This window comes from Hypanus sabinus, chromosome X2 (genome assembly GCF_030144855.1).
Source record: "Hypanus sabinus isolate sHypSab1 chromosome X2, sHypSab1.hap1, whole genome shotgun sequence".
NCBI classification, from domain to species: Eukaryota; Metazoa; Chordata; class Chondrichthyes; order Myliobatiformes; family Dasyatidae; genus Hypanus; species Hypanus sabinus.
In genome coordinates, this window is record NC_082739.1 from 44,697,477 (window position 1) to 44,718,379 (window position 20,903).

The following is a 20,903-nucleotide window of genomic DNA, read 5'->3' on the forward strand; positions in this document are numbered from 1 at the left end:
GATTAAAAATTTTAGAACCACTGTGACAATAGTTGGTGAAACAGGTGCACACTTGTAGAGCAATGGTAAGTTTTGACTGACATGTGGCTGTTGTGTTTTACTATTTATTATGTTTATTATTTAGTGTTGCATTTGTTATGTTATGATTGCACTGCTCCTGGCAAATGGGTCTCATTCTGCCCTGCAGAGCTGATGTACAGTTAGAATGACAATAAATTTTTTTGAATCTTGAATCTTAATTCCCTTAGATGGCAAGTGAAAAATATTGAATACTTAATATTTAGTATTAATGGAAAGTGTGGAAGATCAGAAGGATCTTGGGGTCCAAGTCCATAGGACACTCAAAGCTGCTATGTAGGTTGACTCTGTGGTTAAGGCGGCATATGGTGTATTGTCCTTCATCAATCATGGAACTGAATTTAGGAGCTGAGAGGTAATGTTTCAGCTCTATAGGACTCTGGTCAGACCCCACTTGTGTACTCAGTTCTGGTCACCTCACTATGGGAAGGATGAAGAAACCATAGAAAGGGTGCAGTGATTTACAAGGACGTTGCCTGGATTGGGGAGCATTCCTTATGAGAATAGGTTGAGTGAACCTGGCTTTTTTTTCCTTGGAGCAGCAGAGGATGAAAGGTGACCTGATAGAGGTATACAAGATGATGAGAGGCATTTTCCCAGGGCTGGAATGACAAGCACAAGACAGCACAGTTTTAAGGTGCTTGGAAGTAGGTACAGAGATGTCAGGGATAATTTTTTAAAAAGTGGTGAGTGTGTGGATTGGCTGCCAGTGACGTATTAAGAGACTCCTGGATAGGTACATGGAGCTCAGAAAAATAGAGGGCTATGGGTAACCCTGGGTAATTTCTAAGGACATGAGCCAAGGGCCTGTATTGTGCTGTAGGTTTTCTATGTTTCTATGAATACTTAAATCCTACAACAGAACAGTTAAAACACTGAGAGAAATACATGTATTTTTATTTGTGGTAAATTCCTGGTAGCTGATGTGTAACCAGTAATTTGTACCATCTGGTGAAATAATTTGTAGGTTAAATGACAGGAAATTACAAAGCTTATTTCACTGCCACCTGACCAACAAAACAAAATATGCCCAGAGGGTAGGCACTCCCACAGGCATTCAAAGCAGGCAAATCCATGGGTTAAGTACGAGGAAATGGGTCAGTAGAGAGATTTGTTACTAGGTAAAAAGGGAGAGGGGACTATTTAACAATTCTCTCTAAATTCAGTTTTTTTTAAAAATGACTCCCCAGTCCCTTCTCTTCCCTTCCCTTCTCATGAAATTTTCCCCATGTAACATCTGCCCCTTTTAAATGTGAAGGATCAAAACTGTTGTTTCTTACATTAAAAAGTTACAACATAACTTACTTGCAATGAGAAAATCTATACTAGAGTATGGCAGAATTCAATCTGTTGTATCTTTCTTTCTTACATATGATTCATTACAAATTACTATAATCTGCACATTGAGATGTATCGTGAAGACTTACTCATGTGAAGGATGTAAAAAATAAAGTCAATTTAATTCTAAAATTTAGGCACTGGCTAGACTAAAGCTTCATGTTCCATTCCAAGATCAAAGTCCACAAGGGATATGATAGGGGAAAGGTAGTGGGGTTGCTAAACACAAAGTACACTGCAGATGCTGTGGTCAAATCAAGACGTACAAAAAGGCTGGATGAACTCAGCAGGTCGGGCAGCATCCGCTAAAGTAACTGCTTATTTGAAAAAAGTCATTAAAGGTTTCAAGATGTCAAATGAAACTCACTCCAAACTTAAACCACCTTCTCAAGCAGAACCAACAAGCTTAAAGAAAAAAAAAACAAAAAAAAAGTAGAAATCAAATAATGCAACTACCCCTGTGGAGAGAAGTTAATATTTTAGTTGCTGCCTTTTTACTGAATTTTAATGCAGTTCTAATTTAGGTGGATGTGAAGTGAAACGCCAATAGAAAATGTGGACATTCAAATTAGAGAATTAAAAACCAGGAGTGTTCAGAGAAGAAAGCTTCCATTGGAACTGAACAAGAGATTGTTTAAACATTTTAAGCAATTTTCGCATTCTACAAGACAATCACATTCTCAACATTTATTGATCCAGATGTTTTTAAAAGTCTCGTTAAACTTACACCACATTGAGTAACAATAATGAGTTGTTTACATTACAATACACTAACAAGCAAATTAATGATGCATGTATCTTAGTCAACTTCTTCAATAGTTGGTCCAGATGTTCCTCCAGGAGCAGCACCAGCTGCAGGAAAGCCTTCTGGCATACCACCAGCATTCTGATATAACTTGGCCATGATTGGATTGCAGATCTTCTCAATTTCTTTCAGTTGATGTTCATATTCATCTTTTTCTGCAGTCTGAAAAGAAGTTGATTTTCAAGTTTAGTGAATGTTTTGGAATAGATAATCAGTCAAGACTGAGGATCAACTGAAAGATCAGCCTCATTGAATCTGAAATGTTCCATAAACCCATGAACTGTACCTGGTTCTTGTCCAGCCAGTTGATAACTTCATTACATTTGTCCAGAACCTTCTGCTTGTCATCATCACTTATTCTGCCCTTTAGCTTCTCATCTTCAATGGTAGCTTTCATGTTGAATGCATAGGACTCAAGAGAGTTCTTTGAAGACACTTTATCACGCTGCTGTTCATCTTCTGCTTTGTATTTCTCAGCCTCTTGGACCATACGTTCAATATCCTCTTTGCTTAAACGACCTGTTCATTTAATCAGAATAATTTTTACATTTTTAGTAAAACAGCCTGTTGACGTAGATACCAAATAGAACACTTGAAGATTTGCACTGCCCTGCTGAGTAGGAATTCCAAGAAACACTATACTTTTTGCAAGTCATTAAATAAAAGGATAATCATGTTGGATACATTACTGCATTACTTTGCTGCAAATTCAAAAGGATCATTTCAGTTTTGTAACTCATACTACATAGGAACCTGACTCAGCATTAAGCCACAGATACAAAAGATGGACACCTCTCCTTCACATGCTCTACCAGTCTGTCGTTGCCAATACAATCCTCTGTGGTAGCGTGGTGGGGTAATGGCATAAACACAAGTGATACCAACAGGCTCAATAAACTGACTAGAAAGGCTGGCTCTGTTATCGGAGTCAAACTGCACACACTGGAGGCGGAGGTAGAACAAAAGGACCCTACAGAAAATCCTGGCAATTCTGGACATTTTTCACCCTCTGCATGCCACCTTGGCTGAACAGAGGAGCACTTTTTAGTAATAGACTAAGACATCTGTGCTGCTCCAAAGAGTGCTATATGAGGTCATTCCTACCCTTGGCCATAAGGCTCTCATAATGTGTCAACTGGGGAAGCGATGACCACCTCCTGTTAAGACTGTTTGAGGGAACTTAATTTTTTATTCATTCTACTTCCTTCTAATATTAGTAAATCTGTGCACTTGTACACTACCATTACACTGTAATTTCCTTTGGGATCAATACAATATCCACCTATAATATTGGTTCTTAAATCACTCAGAATTCAGAACAAAAGTGAAGTGAGCGACTGATGCTAGAAATCATGACTTTCAAAACTTGTTCAAGAAGTGAGAGATTTACCTTTGTCATTTGTGATGGTGATCTTGTTTTCTTTTCCGGTGCTCTTGTCCACTGCAGACACATTCAAGATACCATTGGCATCAATATCAAAAGTCACCTCAATTTGAGGCACACCCCTTGGAGCAGGTGGAATTCCAGTCAGCTCAAACTTGCCCAGCAAGTTGTTATCTTTCGTCATTGCTCTCTCACCCTCAAATACCTAAGACAACAAATGACAGCAGTCATAAAGATCAATTTTGTGCAGTCATATAATCTTTGCGAGGTAGTCAGTTGAAAACTAGTTAATGGACATTTCTATAAATAGCTTCTACTGTATTCGGGTCTTAAATATACATAAAGACTTGGCCTCCACAGCTACCTGTAGCAAAGAATTCCACAGATTCACCAATCCCTGGTTAAAGAAATTGCTCTCATCTCCATTCCAAATGGATGTCCCTCTATTCTGAGGCTGTCTTAGACTCTCCCACCATAGGAAACACCCTCTCCACATTTACTTCATCAAGGCCTTTCATTATTCAATAGGTATCACAATGCTCCAAATGAGGCCTCACCAGTGCCTTATAAAGGCTTAACATTATATCCTTGCTTGTAATCTTCTCAAAATGAATGGTAACATTGCATTTGCCTTCCTCACCACAGACTCAACCTGCAAATTAACCTTCAGAGAACCCTGCACAAGAATTCCCAAGTTCCTTTGCACCTCAGTTTTTTGAATTTTCTCTCCACTTAGAAAATAGTCTACATTTTTATTTCTTCGACCAAAGTGCATGACTGTACGCTTCCTGACACTGCATTCAATCTGCCATTTCTTTGCCCATTCTCCTAATCTGACTGAATCCTTCTGTAGCCTCCCTGCTTCCTCAATACTACCTCCCCTTCAACTAGCAATTGGTTAGTTTAAATACAAAATAAAACCTCACCTGAATGAGCACCCCTGGCTGGTTGTCAGAGTAGGTGGTGAATGTCTGTGTTTGCTTTGTTGGAATGGTAGTATTTCGTTTGATCAAGACAGTCATCACACCGCCAGCTGTCTCAATGCCCAAAGAGAGAGGAGTGACATCTAATAATAGTAGATCCTGTACATTTTCTGACTTGTCACCAGCCAAGATGGCAGCCTGCACAGCTGAAATCGAAGTTCATAACCACATTACATATTTGACATTTACATTTATTACAAGATTATGCTTATAAATAGACCTGTTAAGAGTGCTTAACAGCTGTGGCTGTTCGACACTACACCGTGCTTAGAGTGAACAGTGTCAGTTGTGTGTGTCTGTGTTTAAAAAGTCCTGATTATTCTGACTGATAGTGAGATATGTGCAATAAGACAATTCAGAACGGTTTTGCTCACCATGGTTTTAAACATTCAGGCTTGGAGATGTCAGAAATGACTGGGAGTGAAAATTAAATGATTTCACTACTTCAGTAAATTCAGAATTATGAAGAACTTTGATCTTGAATGTTACAATTGAAATGAAGATTTGGAAAATGCAGTTGTCTAAAGCTTTATATGAAGGCAGTCCATTATCAGTACCGACTGTTCATTTCAAGTCAAGTCAACTTTTATTGTCACTTCGACCATAACTGCTGGTACAGTACATAGTAAAAATGAGAATGTTTTTCTTTACATTCAAATCAAAAGAACAGAGTTTTATAGTACTGTAGTAGAATTGATAGTGATTTAATTTGTTTTGTATTTTCTTTAAACATAATGTTATTTAGTTAATAGCACTTTAATACCTTTTGTTTCCACATAACCTCAGCTATTTCGGCTAAAATGTACTGATATCAACGTGTCCCATTAACAGAAATCCACTGTATTTCCCCTATTGATAATGAACTTTGTTACCTGCACCATATGCAACAGCCTCGTCAGGATTGATGCTCTTGTTCAATTCCTTGCCATTGAAGAAATCTTGCAACAACTTCTGGATTTTGGGAATGCGGGTGGATCCACCAACCAGCACAATATCATGGATTTGAGCCTTGTCAAACTTGGCATCTCGCAAGGATTTCTCTACAGGGTCAAGAGTGCCGCGGAAGAGGTCAGCATTGAGCTCTTCAAATCGTGCTCTAGTGATTGAGGTATAAAAATCAACACCCTCGTACAGAGAGTCAATTTCAATGCTAGCCTGTGTACTGGATGACAGTGTACGCTTTGCACGTTCACAGGCAGTGCGGAGACGGCGAACAGCTCTCTTGTTGTCGGTAATGTCTTTTTTGTTTTTACGTTTGAATTCAGCAATAAAATGGTTGACCATGCGATTGTCAAAGTCTTCGCCACCAAGGTGAGTGTCACCAGCTGTAGATTTGACTTCAAAGATTCCATCTTCAATGGTCAAGATGGAGACATCGAAAGTACCACCACCCAGATCAAAAATCAGGACATTTCTTTCAGTACCGACCTGTTGACAAAAACATTATTTTGTTAAAAAGACAACTTTGGTAAGCTACACGTAAATAACCTACAATATGTTCGTGGGTTGAATGGATTTTTTTTTTCTGGGCTCTGCGGGGGGGGGGGGGGGGGGTAGCGCCATCATTCATACAGATGGAAACATTTTAGTTTAATGTTGTTTGTCTAGTAGTAGTATAATAATTGTGTTAGTCACTGGTTTGTATATATTGTAGCACTGAACTTGTAATAAAGATATTTTATATGAAAAAAAATTCTGCAGCACCTTGAGCTAAAGTAGTTCAGAAATGACACCTCATCTGGTGGTTTTCCCAAGGTTCTGTTCTCATGGTCCTTTAAACAGTTAAATTTTCAAAGCTCTGATAACAAATGATCAGACTGTTCAAGGAAAAACTTATTATCTTAGAGATACTAGAAATTTGCTATTTCACTCAACATCCTCTCAACAACACACACAAAATGCTGGTGGAACACAGCAGGCCAGGCAGCATCTGTAGGGAGAAGCGCTGTCGACATTTCGGGCCGAGACCCTTCATCTCCCTGCTTTTTTCTGAAAGTTAACTTGCAGATTACCCTAACATCAAGCACAAAAATTGGCTGAAATAGTTTAAAAAATCTGATAAAGGACCTAAAAATCACAGCCCATGCCATTGAAACATTTCCTTCTGAAATACCTTTTTATCCAAGCCATAAGCTATGGCAGCAGCAGTTGGCTCATTTATAATACGGAGGACATTAAGTCCAGAAATTGTTCCAGCATCTTTTGTTGCCTGGCGTTGAGAGTCATTAAAATAAGCAGGAACTGTAATAACAACATTTGTAACAGTCTGCAAGACAAAGAATTTAAATTGAATATTGTTTTAAGAGTTTTCTCTAATCAATGATTCCCCAAAGTTCTTTGAATTTCAGACCACCTTTCACTACAAGTACTTTGAAAGGAATACAAAAGTAAATTTTACCTGATAAACTATCACTTTGTGGAGGTCATTTGGATGCAAGTTACCATATATGATCAACACCAGTTTACTTCCATTTTACTATCTAGTTTAAGAAATGAATGTCTCTAAGGTTTATTACAAAAAACTTACGAGGGGTTAATAACTCATCTCCTACCTTAGGCCATGAACTTATCAATCACCCCTGCTGTGGACACTTTCTGGAGGTCCAAGATCCGTATGCTCCACGACCACTGGACTAAGTGTGTAAATGTAGGAGGGGGCTATGTTGAAAACAAATACACTAGGTTTTCTAAAATTGACCCCTTCTACCTTAGGCCACGAACTTATCAATCACCCGTTGTATTCTCTTGTAACAATTACCCAACAGGCTGGTATATGTCTAGGGGAAAAAGGAGATCCAGCCACTCACCAACCCCACCTCCCGTACACACAATATTAAACTCACACCAGATTCCGTTATGGAATCTAAAAGAGTACTATGCAATACAGTATATATGAAGGAAAAGAAAATAAAGTAAAAGGTGCCAACTTATCAAAGTTCAGTCAGTTTAGTGTACATCGTTGGATCTCAACCATCCGACCATTCGTCACTTTCCTCCGACCTCCACGTCCTCGCACCTGGGAGGACTGGGTCGATTGAGCAGTGCAGTGCACGTCCACCTTCCTCGGCTTCTCCTTCCCACCTCCCCTGAAAAGCCCGCGAAACCCCCAAGCTCCCAGCCTCACAGGACAAAATAACATTCCTCATTGGTTAAAAAGTGAATACAATCCCCATATCAGCAAGTCCAAAGCTAAACAACTGCGAGAGAAAACACTTAACAAACATAAAAGCATTCCTACTGTACAAAGAAACCATTTTGATTAACGTACACAGTACATTGTACACTCTTGTTCCCCTGTATGATGGTTAATGGTAAATTATGTGACAAACTGTCAGCACAAAGTTACAGTTACCCTACCTTTCCAAGGTACGCTTCTGCAATTTCTTTCATTTTTGTGAGCACCATTGAAGAAATTTCCTCTGGATAAAAAGACTTGCTTTCACCTTTGTATTCAACCTGAACTTTAGGACGACTACCATCATTTATTACATTGAAAGGCCAGTGCTTCATGTCAGCTTGGACAACAGAATCCTCAAATCTACGCCCAATTAGGCGCTTGGCATCTATAAAATTAATAAGATTGATAAAAATTGAGACATAGAATTTTTTCTGCCATGAGAATAACATAGTCCTACACTTACTGTGCTCTACAGTATGTTCCATGACCAGAAGAGAAATATAATTTAGCAAACCATTCAAGCTGAGAACTTCCAATCTCAACCTGAGTGCCTATATAAGCAATAACTAATTAGCTCCTCTGTAGCTCAATACAAATCAGCCAGAAAGCAGCATTAACTCAGTTCGCAAGTCTTTGAATGCCCCAATTCACCTAGCCGTATTTTTTAACGATGCAGTAAAGCACCAGAGGAAAAATACTAGAAAGTTTAGCAATTTACAATCTGTTTATCTACATTGCAAGATCTTCACGTAACTCACCAAAGACAGTGTTGGTTGGGTTCATAGCCACCTGATTCTTGGCTGCATCACCGATCAGTCTCTCTGTATCAGTGAAGGCAACATAACTTGGAGTGGTGCGGTTGCCTTGGTCATTGGCAATAATTTCAACTTTGCCATGTTGGAAGACACCTACACATGAGTAGGTTGTCCCAAGATCAATTCCAACTGCTGGTCCCTTAGACATGTTGCCTGCAAGAATAGTTCAGAGCTTTTACTTTCAGAACATTTATAAAATACATAAATTTCTTCATTTCCAACTTACTTCTACAACCTCAGAGATATGGGGAAATCACTAAGAAATGCCATCCATAGGACAGCACAACCGATTGTTACTCAATTCTGCATGTTTCATCCCACATTCCAAAGACATACTATTGGCATGTTATGTTGGTGTGGGCTGCCCCCAGCACAGTCCTCAGACTGTTTTGGTCACTGACTCAAATAACACATTTCACTATGTTCTGACGTATGTGATAATGTTTAATTCTTTATTTACAATGGATCAAAGGTTGTTTGTTATAACTTTGTCATTGTTATCTATTTACTGAATAATTTAAATACTACCCTAAGCTTCTTAGTAAGAAACCATTTGTAAGTCACATTAACTCTAACTACAGTTAAAGTAATTATTGAGTGTAAACTGAAGTGTGAATAAGATTTTGATCACACTCTCAATAGAACTAGCTACATGTGGCATTGAACTGATGTTACGAATGTGGAGCAACTCTGAGGGGCCGAAGGGTGCAAAATTGCCCCCTCCTTTTTGAGAATCGCAGGATCGCTATTATTTCGGGTCTGAGACCCAGAAAGTGAGACAGATACACATCATGCCAATAATGAAAGAGAGAGAGAGAGAGAGAGAGAGACGCAGAATACACAAGGTTTGGAATGTCTCCTAACACAAGCGGAACGGAACCACTGATTACTGACTGCTATTGTCTCTTGGAGACAGAATTGTGTACTGAGTACTGTACTATTCATTGAAACCCCTCAGGGGACAACCAGAGTGGTCTGGTTGAGGGATTGCATCATCCCAACCTGATGGACATCTGAGACCCCATGAGTGAGGATAAAAGAGGGATCTAAGACCCGTTAGACACACCAGGAGAAACACTAGAAATCCAGTGACAGCATTTTATAGCGAAGCCGGTGAGAGCTCGTGTGTGTCCTCCCTTGCCTGGGTGGCAGGCTCATCACGGGAGAACGGTTTAGCTAAAGGAGAGGTCACACTTGAACGGCCACAACAAGACACCGACGGATCGAAATCATAAAGGAAGGTTGGCAAAACACTTAGCGGTAACTGTTCCCATTCTTCTATCTCTCTCTCCAAAAATTGCAACACAGCGACAAACAAACGACGGCAGCCTGTGTGAACTGAAGCGAACTTTATATTTCCATCGGACAATTCATTATCCCCTAGACAACGATAGAGCTTATTTCTTATTGTTATTATACTGTGGCGACCCATTTCCTGGCATATCCGAACCGGCTCACAATTAGATAGCCTACGGGGGTTTGCGAGCACAGAGCTTTGGAGCCTCTGCGCCATGGGGGGCAGGTTGAGGGAGGCTTAAAAGTGAGGCTGAGGATTTCGAATAAAGTTTTTTCCTGTGACTGCAGTTACCGACTCCGTGTCGTAATTTTAGCGCTGCGTGTAGCACACCGCTACAATTGGTGACCCCGACGGTCCAAACGATTTTTGGACCAGAAATGACCGACGCCGCCTCTGCTCATGCGGTTTCGTTGAAACTGCCAGGTTTCTGGACACAGCGACCGAACCTATGGTTCCAGCAAGCCGAAGCCCAATTCCACGTTCGCCAGATCACCTCAGAAGACACCCGCTACTACTACGTGGTGAGCTCCCTCGACCAGGACACAGCAGCCCAGGTCGCGGAGTTCGTACAGTCGTCCCCGGCAGACGGCAAGTACACGGAATTCAAAGCCCTGCTCCTCAGGACTTTCGGACTCTCACGGCGTGAGCGAGCTGCCCGTTTACTGCACCTGGATGGCTTGGGCGACAGACCTCCATCGGCTTTAATGAATGAGATGTTGTCTCTAGCCGTCGGACACACACCCTGCCTCATGTTTGAGCAGGCATTCCTGGAGCAGCTGCCCGAGGACATACGCCTGCTGCTGTCCAACGCGGATTTCAGTGACCCCCGGAAGGTGGCAGCCCGGGCGGACTTGCTGTGGAACGCCAAAAAGGTGAGCGGGGCGTCCATCGCACAGATCTCCCAGCCACGCTCCCGGCAGCAAACCAGTCCAGGACCGGCCGCAGAGCCCGCCAACCCCCGGCCCAAGGAACACTGGTGCTTCTACCACCAGCGGTGGGGCGCAGAAGCCCGCCGCGCAAGTTCCTGGGAAGCGCCAGGGCCAGCCGCCGCTGATGGCTATGACGGCTGGCCATCGGGATAGTCTCCTGTATGTGTGGGATAGAAGGTCGGGACGCCGGTTTTTGGTCGATACTGGTGCCGAGATCAGCGTTTTACCTCCGACGAGTTACGACACCCGCAGCAGGGCACCGGGTCCCCCCCTGAGGGCCGTGAACGGCAGCACAGTAAGGACCTATGGCACCTGTCAGGTGCAGCTACAGTTCGGCTCCAGCCAGTTCACGTGGGACTTTACACTGGCCGCCGTAGCCCAACCGCTTCTGGGTGCGGATTTTTTGCGGGCTCACAGCCTACTGGTCGACCTGCCCAGGAAGAGACTGGTACACGCCAAGACCTTTCAGACGTTCTCCCTGGGTGCAGCCCAGTTGCCAGCCCCTCACTCGGCTCCATCACGCTGTCCAACAATGACTTCACCAGGGTCCTGGCGGATTTCCCATCGGTTCTGGCACCGCAGTTCACAGCGGCCATGCCCCGACACGGCGTACAGCACCATATCCCGACCCAGGGACCACCCCTCCACGCCCACGCTCGGCAGCTTCCCCCGGACAAGCTCCGACTAGCGAAGGAGGAGTTCCAGAGGATGGAGGAATTGGGGATCATCCGGCGGTCCGACAGCCCATGGGCCTCCCCCCTGCACATGGTGCCCAAAGCGACGGGAGGCTGGAGACCGTGCGGCGACTACCGCAGGCTGAACGAAGCTACCACACCAGACCGCTACCCTGTGCCGCACATTCAGGACTTTGCAGCAAACCTGTACGGCACACGGATCTTCTCCAAGGTAGACCTCATCCGAGGGTACCATCAAATCCCGATGCATCCTGACGACATCCCCAAGACGGCTCTCATCACCCCGTTTGGCCTTTTCGAGTTCCTCCGCATGCCGTTCGGCCTGAAGAATGCCGCACAGACGTTCCAGCGGTTAATGGACGTGGTGGGATGGGACCTGGACTTCGCGTTCATCTATTTGGACGACATCCTCATAGCTAGCAGCAGTCGTCAGAAGCATCTGTCCCACCTCTGTCAACTCTGCGCCCGACTGAGTGAGTACGGTCTTACAATCAACCCCGCCAAATGCCAGTTCGGACTCGATACCATTGACTTCCTGGGCCACAGAATTACTAAAGACGGGGCAACCCCTCTGCCTGCTAAGGTAGATGTGGTCCGCCACTTCCCCTGACCCACCACGATCAAAGGCCTTCAGGAATTCGTAGGTCTCCCACCGCTTCCTCCCTTCAGCTGCCCGGATCATGCGCCCCCTGTTCGCCCTGATGTCGGGTCCGAGCAAGGACATTACCTGGGACGAGGAGTCCGCGGCCGCTTTTGTTCAAACGAAGGAAGCTTTGGCGAACGCCTCAATGCTAGTACATCCCAGAATGGACACCCCTACCGCCCTCACAGTGGACGCATCTAACACGGCAGTCGGTGGGGTGCTGGAGCAACTCATCGCAGGTCGCTGGCAACCCCTGGCGTTTTTCAGCAAACACTTGCGGCCACCCGAGCTCAAGTACAGTGCTTTCGACCGGGAACTGTTGGCGCTCTACCTGGCAATCCGGCATTTCAGGTACTTCCTAGAAGGTCGGCCCTTCACCGTGTTCACGGACCACAAACCGCTTACCTTTGCGTTTACGAAAGCGTCCGACCCCTGGTCGTCCCGCCAGCAACGCCACCTGTCCTACATCTCTGAATACACGACGGACGTCCGGCACGTCTCGGGTAAGGACAATGTCGTGGCAGATGTGCTCTCTCGCCCTACCGTTCATGCCCTTTCCCAAGGGGTAGACTTTGAAGCACTGGCAGAGGCGCAGCAGGCAGATGAGGAGATTCTGAGTTACAGAACCGCAGTCTCCGGTTTGCAGCTCCAGGACCTCCCCGTGGGCCCGGGTGAGAGGACCCTACTCCGTGGCGTCGCCACCGGCCAGCCCTGTCCCGTTGTCCCGACAGCCTGGCGGCGCCGTGTTTTCGACTCCATTCATAACATGGCGCACCCCTCCATCCGGACGACTGTCCGGATGGTTTCCAGCAGGTTCATTTGGCACGGACTCTGCAAATAGGTCAGTGAATGGGCCAAAACGTGCTTGCACTGCCAGACTGCCAAGGTGCAGCAGCACACCAAAGCCCCACCGCAGCAGTTCCATCCCGCCCACCGGCGTTTCGACCACATTCATGTGGATATCGTGGGCCCCTTGCCGGTGTTGCGTGGAGCGCGTTACCTCCTGACTATCGTGGACCGGTTCACAAGATGGCCAGAGGCGGTCCCGCTCACCGACACCACCTCCGAATCTTGCGCCCGAGCCCTGATCACCACCTGGATATCTCGCTTTGGTGTACCGGCCCACATTACCTCCGACAGAGGCGCCCAGTTCACCTCCAGCCTGTGGTCAGCTATGGCCAGCCTTTTGGGGACTCAGCTGCACCACACAACTGCCTACCACCCACAGTCGAACGGGCTAGTGGAGCGTTTCCACCGTCACCTGAAGTCGGCCCTCATGGCCCGCCTGCGAGGAGCCAACTGGGCGGACGAGCTTCCCTGGGTCCTACTCGGCATCCCCACAGCGCCCAAGGACGACCTGCGCGCCTCGTCGGCCGAGTTGGTATACGGCGCGCCCCTGGTCGTCCCCGGGGAGTTCCTACCAGCTCCATGGGGGCAAGAGGAAGATCCCGCAGCAGTCCTGGGCAGACTATGCGAGAAGCTCGGTAACCTGGCCCCCATACCCACTTCAGAGCATAGGCGGAACCCGACCTGCGTACCCAAAGACCTGCAGAACTGTAAGTTTGTGTTTGTACGAAGGGGCGGGCATCGGCCACCGCTGCAGTGGGCATACGAGGGGCTGTTTATGGTGCTCCGGAACAACGGGTCCACGTTCGTGCTGGACGTTGGGGGGAAAGAGGAGGTTTTCACGGTGGACCACCTCAAACCGGCCCATGTGGACCTGGCGCAACCGGCCAAGTTTCCGGCACCTCGGCGCAGAGGCCGACCTCCCAAGCAGGTTCTGGCCCAGACTGTGGACATTGGGGGGCGTATCGCTGGTTCTGGGGGGGGGGGGGTTATGTGGCGACCCATTTCCTGGCACATCCGAACTGGCTCACAATTAGATAGCCTATGGGGGTTTGCGAGCACAGAGCTTTGGAGCCTCTGCGCCATGGGGGGCAGGTTGAGGGAGGCTTAAAAGTGAGGCTGAGGATTTCGAATAAAGTTTTTTCCTGCGACTGCAGTTACCGACTCCGTGTCATAATTTTAGCGCTGCGTGTAGCACACCGCTACAATTCCCGCAATTTTAGGTTTAGTATTGATGACGTGTATTATCTGTATTTTGCATTGATATTATTTTTGTGTATTTTTTACTAATAAATACTGTTAAAAATAGTATCATCAGACTTCAACGGATACTCCTATCTTTGCTGGTAAGATACACAGTTACGGGGTCGTAACACTGACCAACCAAAAATACAGAAGAAAAACACTGCAGTTCTGATGAAGATTTTAAACATTTCATTACTTAAGTAAACAGACACTTTCAGATTTGCAGATTAAGACAGGAGATGCTGGAATCTGGAAGAAAAACAAAATGCCAGAGGAACAGCTGGTCAAGCAGCATCTATGCAAGGAAATGTCATGTCCTGGGATAGAGAAGTGATTTGTTAGTATGGGGGAGGTTGGTGGGATGAAGACAGGTAGGTGACAATGATGGGTAGATGGAAGGGATGAACCAAGGGGGAGAAAGTTACATTGGAAAAATTCAATGTTCATATCACTACTTGTAAGCTAAAAGTGGAATGAAAGATGTCCTTTTGATCCACAGTTGGCTTCTCCATAGTAATGGAGAAAGCTGAGAGCAATCAGAGCAGAAAAAAGCATTTAAAATGAAACCAGGAACAGGAGCTCAGATGGTCATTGTGGTCAGTGTGGGAGAACCACTGGCTCTTCGAAGGACTATTTAGGCTTCAGGATGATGGGAATATACTCCTCCCATCCACCTCTGCCACAGCAGATGGAGCCCTCACATTTATTTCATCCATTTCCAGCTCACCTGCTTCATCTCTTCCCAGCAACAATATTCTTTTTCCAGTTACACTTGCAAGTACATTTTGACCTTGTTTCCCTCACGACCCTTTCTGCAGGGATCACTCTTTTTGAGGACTCCATCCCTTTCTCTCTTCCCCCAATAATTTCCTGTGCAACAAGATGTTTTTAAATCTCATCATTATCCACGGACTGAAACGGTGATTTTGGCAAAGCAGAGATTCACTTTCACCTCTTCCAACCTGCTCACAAGACAGAGCAACTTTTGCACGGCATTGCACTGACAACAGCCTAAACTCCTAATCCACTTTTTTCCAGCATTGTTTCTAATTTAGATTTGTAATATACCTTGAATGTTTTTTTTTGGTTAAACTGCAAACAAAATATGGTGCACAAATTTTCTCAAAGCATGAAAATAAGGAGCCAACTATGCAATAGTCAAGAACATTACGAAACAGCAATATTTCCAACAACTCCACCATGGTCATTCCCAAGCCCAGCTGTGAAAGGAAGGTTAGGCATGGGGCTAACAACTCATCCCATAGTGTTACAGACAACACAGAAGCTCTAAAGACCATCTCTGGATACACTGAGATGGGCTACACTTGGGAACTTGAATGACTGACCCAGAACAGGGCAGTCTATGACCCAGAAACAGGCTGAGGAATATTTCCAACTGTCTTTGTACACCAATCCTTCAATCCTTTACATTGCCATCAACTCTACCCAGATCCTTCCACTCACCAACACACTGGGGGCAATTTAGTGATAAGAGCAGCAGCCTGGGGAGCCATACAGTTTACATGGACAGCAGGCAAACTCCACATAGATGGCAGTTAGAATGAGAACTAAACCAGCTCTCCCTAGCTGCCACTCACCACCCATTGCAAACAGCTTCAATTGCAACTGTCTCCAGTCAGTGAATATGGCACCTGGTCAGAGACTAGAACATCTAGGACAACAAGACATAGCAGCAGAATTTGGCCACTCGACCCATCCAGTCTACTCCACTATGGCTGATTTATTATCCTTCTCAATCCCATTCTCCTGCTTTCTCCCTGGGTCCTTTGATGCCCTTACAAATTAAGAGCCCAATCAACCTCTGTTTTGAATATCTCCCGATGACTTGGCCTGTGGTAATGAATTCCAGATTCACCACACTGGCTAAAGAAATTGTTCCTCTTCTCTGTTCTAAAATGATACCCCTCTTTTCTGAGGCTGTGCCCTCTGGTCCTAGACTCCCCCACTATAGGAAACATCTTCTTCACAACCACTCTTTCAAGGTATTCCAATATTCAAAATGTTTCAATGAGATTCCACCCTCCCAATGTTCTTTTGAACTCTGGTGTGTACAAGCCCAGAACTATCAAATGCTCTTAATATGTTAACTCCCATTCCTAACATTACTCTTGTGAACCTCCTCTGAACCCTTTGTAATATCAGCATATCTTTTCTCTTCTCACAAACTGCTCACAATACTGCAAATTACATCCTTGCTACTGTATCCTAGTCCTCTCAAAATGAATATTAACATTGTATTTATTTTCCTTACACCGACGCAACTGGCACAAGTTCTCCCCTCATTGAGCTCATCTACAGAGCGTTCTTGCAGAAGAGGAGCATTCAGCATCAGGGACACCTCTTCTTGCTGTGCCATTGGGCAGGAGGAACAGGAGCTTTAGGACTCCCACCACCAGGTTCAAAAACAGTTATTACCCTTCAAACATCAGGCCCCTGAAACACAGAGAATAATTTCAGTCACCCTATCACTGAACTGAATTTCCCACAACCAACCTATGGACTCAGTTTCAAGGACTTTATTTCACATTGTCCATACTTACTGCTTTATTTTGTATTTGTAATTGAAATTGTTTGTCTTGTGTGCATTTTTCATCGATTCAATTGCTTCTCTAATTATTGAGTACTGTCGGCCCTCCTTATCCGTGGGTTCCGCATACTCAGATTCAACCAACTGCAGATCGGGAAAACCCGCAAGTCTTCTCTCTAGCACTTGTTGTTTGAGTGTGTGCAGTCTTTTTTTCTTGTCATTACTCCCTAAACAATACAACTATTTACATAGCATTTATATTGTATTGGGTATTATAAGTAATATAGAGATAATTTAAAATATACGGGGGATGTGCATAGGATACCGCGGATTGGGATCTAATAAAAAAAATCGGAAGTTCTCTAAGTCCGAACAGGTACATCCGGTATTACTTAGTGTCAGTTAATCAAATGTTTGTCTTAGTATATATTTTACCTTTCTATGCATATAAAACACTTAAGAAATGTACGTATTTCAATAATTAAACCACTGTGTTGCTTAGTAATAATTGTAGCTTTCATTGGGGCACAGCCTTTCACATGCTCCATTATTCTCACTTTATCCTTTAAAATTGTTCCAATCGTTGACCGACTGTAGCCTAACGCTTTTCCAATGACCGATGGTGTTTCATCTCTTTCCAATCGCTTTATTATTTCCACTTTATTTTCAATCATGATCGGTTTCTGGAACAGAAACACTGCAGACGGCGGGTCCTGAGCTCCGCCGGGTCCTAAAGTCCACTGCACTGAGATAGGTTAAATAAGGGACTTGAGCATCCGTGTTTTTTTGGTATCCGTGGGGGGGGGGGGGGAGGAACCAATCCCCCGCGGATGAGCTCAACTGTATGTCTGCAAAAAAATGAGTCTCAGGGTTGTATATGGTGACATCTATGTACTTTGATAATAAATTTACTTTGAATATATATATCCACCCGCCACTTATACTTTTCTCCAATCACCTTAAAAACAGACCCTCTCTCATAGCCATTTCCACCATGGGAGAAGCTGTCCGCCTGATTGATGCCTCTGATCATCTTGCACACTCCACTATCAACTCTCTACCTGTCTCCATTCCTTTCCTGTCCATATACCTATCCAATTTTACTTTAAATGACAATACCGAACCTGCCTCTACCACTTCTACTGGAAGCTTGTTCCACACAGCTACCACTCTCTGAGAAAAGAAATTCCCCCTCATGTTACCCCTAAACTTTTGCCCCCTCTCAACTCATGTCCTCTCATGCCATTAGCTTTCTCACTGCATGCTTGCTTTCATTGACTGAAGTACAAGAACACCTAGATCTCGTTGTACTTCCCCTTTTCCTAACTTGACTCCATTTAGATAGTAATCTGCCTTCCTGTTCTTGCCACCAAAGTGGATAACCTCACACTTATCCACATTAAACTGCATCTGCCCACTCACCCAATTTGTCCCTTCACACCTCTGATTTTTAAAAAAAATTGTCTCCCGATTTAGATTCAAAGAACATTTATTTATCAAAGTTCGCTTGCAGGATACAATCCTGAGATTCGCCTTCCCAACAAAACAAAGAATAAGTGTTTGCTCCCATTTGTTCTGTCTCCGAGCACGATCAGACCAAACCCCGTTTTCGACCAGCCACTTCTCTGTCCGAGCAGAAGGATGGAATATCAACTTAATACCGCAGAACATACATGGTACACAACCTGAAATTCATATTCTTCACAGTCATCAACTGGAAGAGCACTTTAATGCCAAGAAACACAACCTGAAATTCACTCCTCACACACATCCCCGGGTTATTTAAGTGGACAGCGGCAGCTGGGTGTGCGAAAAAGGAAGCAGCTTTTGTGTTTAACTCACGAAGCAGCTCGAATGTCGGACAAGCCCCAGATACCTACCCAATTAACTGAATCTACGAAAGGATCAGGGAGGGAGACTAATTAGAAACCAGCCCCGCAAGCAGACAGGTGGGGTCGACAAAGGGGAGAACCGGACTGCCCATGGAGCGGAGGATGCTGGCTCATCCAGACCTAACTCTCTAATAGCTCCGCACACGCTGCTCGGCCATCCCACACCCGGGGGAGGGGGGGAAATAAAGCCCCGGTATCGAATGAATGAACGTACCCAAGGCTTTAGACGGGGTGGAAGCGCCACTAATACTCACTGTTGTAACACGAAAGTTCAACACAGCCACACCAACACCGGTTATGCACCCACCTGGACAAACACCCGACCCCAATCACCCCAGAAGCTTCTGGAAACAACGCGAACCTTCGCGCCAATCAGCAACCGCAGCGTCACACTGAACCGCCCACTCGCCGCTACGGCGGCTAATGGCAACGCTCTCCGCCGCTGTAGAGAAGCATCTGGAAACGGCTGGAGTTTTCCACCTGGCGTCGAGTGAATGTCGCAGATTTAACAGCGAACCCGCTCCGATCGAAACCCCCGATCAATAAATATCGATAGACGGGAAGGTGTGTTGTCAGAGAGCGGGAGGACAGTTCCGCCGGAAGGGGGAATAACATTAACACCCCCGCCGGCTCTGATCTCCCTGTTCAAGGTGGCTCCTAAAAGACATGATTGGGGATTATTACGTGAGCGTCTCTCATCAGATTAAGCGCGAAACTTTGGCCACGAAAAAGACGAGATTCCTGAGTATAAACTGCACAGAAATTGGAATCTCTGGAATATTCAGAATCAGTTTTAATATCGCTGATAAAATAGTATGAAATGCGCTGATTTGCGGCAGCCGGAGAGCGCAATACGAAAATTAGATGAAATATCTATCTATAATAAATCACCGAATTTATTGCAAGCTGGTTGAATTCTTAAAAGCTATTAATTACATTAGGAAATACATTTTATATATGTCATTACAATTGTTTTGCGGTAGAAATTAGTACAATTCAAAAAATACTACGAGCATTAAGAAACGTCATTAAAATGTTTTGCAGTAGCAGTACAGTGCAATGCATAAAATGCCATAAAATGCATTAAGACATACTTATAATTAAACCAATACGTCTTGAAATTTCTCGTTTTGCAAGCAGAATTAGGGTGCAAGAGAAGTTACAAAAGATAAATTAATGGTGCAGGGGATGCAAGTCACGGTATAACATGAGAGACCCTTTAAAAGCAGCAGCATTAAACCTTTCCTGCAGCCTTTGGGGTTTGCAGGCAGGGCAGCTGCTGCCTGTGCATACTGCAGTGACAAAATGAATCTGCAGAAGAAAATGTTTTCAATGAGGTGGCTCTGCAGATTGATTCCCCAGAATTGCCCTTAAGTTGCTACGGTTGTTTCCAGCCCCGTGCAATGTCTGAGATGAAACACACGAGATTCAAGATGGTTTAAATTCGTTTCCTGTACACAAGTGTAAAGACGAACCAAATAATCATTCCTCTGAATCAATGCAGCACAAAAAGACACTAAAGATAAGGACACAAAGTTTTCAAACCAGGTGAAGTTTATTGTAATTTACATGTATATAACCATATAATGTAGGTAGGAATGGGACCTTTCTCCAAACCAGGGTGGAAAGCACAGCAGTACACATCAGCACAAGATAACTTACAAAGGTAAAGATAAAATCTATAGATTAATCACACATAAATAACAAACTAATCACACATGAATGAAATGCAGCAATATTAAATAAGGTGTAGAACAGATTAATCAGTGACATTTTGAATAAGAGGTGGTAGGGGGTTCAGAAGCCTAATGGCCTGTGGGAAGAAACTGTTCTTCATCCTGATTGTTCTTGTCTTTACACATCATAGTCTCCTTGCCTGATGGTAGAAAGTCAAAGAGGATGCTGGATGGATGTGTGGGATCCTTACTTACCGGCCCTGCGTATGTAGCGCTCCTGAAGTGTGACCTATTATCCTCTCAGGTTACTGAAGCCCACAGTACTTTGAAGAGACTTAAACTGAGGCAAGACTGCTCCCATACCAGATGGTGATGCAACTTGTAAGAAAGCTCTCAATGGTGCTCCTGTAAAACACAGTTAAGGTGGGAGGGGGAGGGAGCCTTGCTTGCCTCAGTCCTCTTAGAAGTGGTGATGCTGCTATGCCTTGTTGTTCAGGGAAGTGATAGTAAGGGACCAGGTGAGATTATCTGTGATGTGAACTCACAGGAAC

General features: G+C 44.5%; 1 protein-coding gene across 2 annotated transcripts; it reads right to left on the reverse strand.

Annotated features, from left to right (window-relative positions):
- Positions 1-996: 996 nt before the first annotated feature.
- On the reverse strand, positions 997-19,410 carry LOC132385273 (heat shock cognate 71 kDa protein). 2 transcript variants are annotated; one of them, XM_059957297.1, is made up of 9 exons: positions 18,984-19,410; positions 8,525-8,734; positions 7,946-8,151; positions 6,702-6,854; positions 5,461-6,016; positions 4,532-4,734; positions 3,612-3,810; positions 2,508-2,740; positions 997-2,383 (listed from the first exon to the last, which is right to left on the reverse strand). In XM_059957297.1, exons 2-9 carry the CDS (start codon positions 8,727-8,729, stop codon positions 2,216-2,218), a joined length of 1,923 nt encoding a protein of 640 aa, XP_059813280.1. In that variant the 5' UTR covers positions 8,730-8,734; positions 18,984-19,410; the 3' UTR covers positions 997-2,215. The 2 variants fall into 2 exon arrangements, with proteins under 2 accessions (XP_059813280.1, XP_059813279.1); XM_059957296.1 differs by having other exon boundaries at positions 18,931-19,020.
- Positions 19,411-20,903: the final 1,493 nt, after the last annotated feature.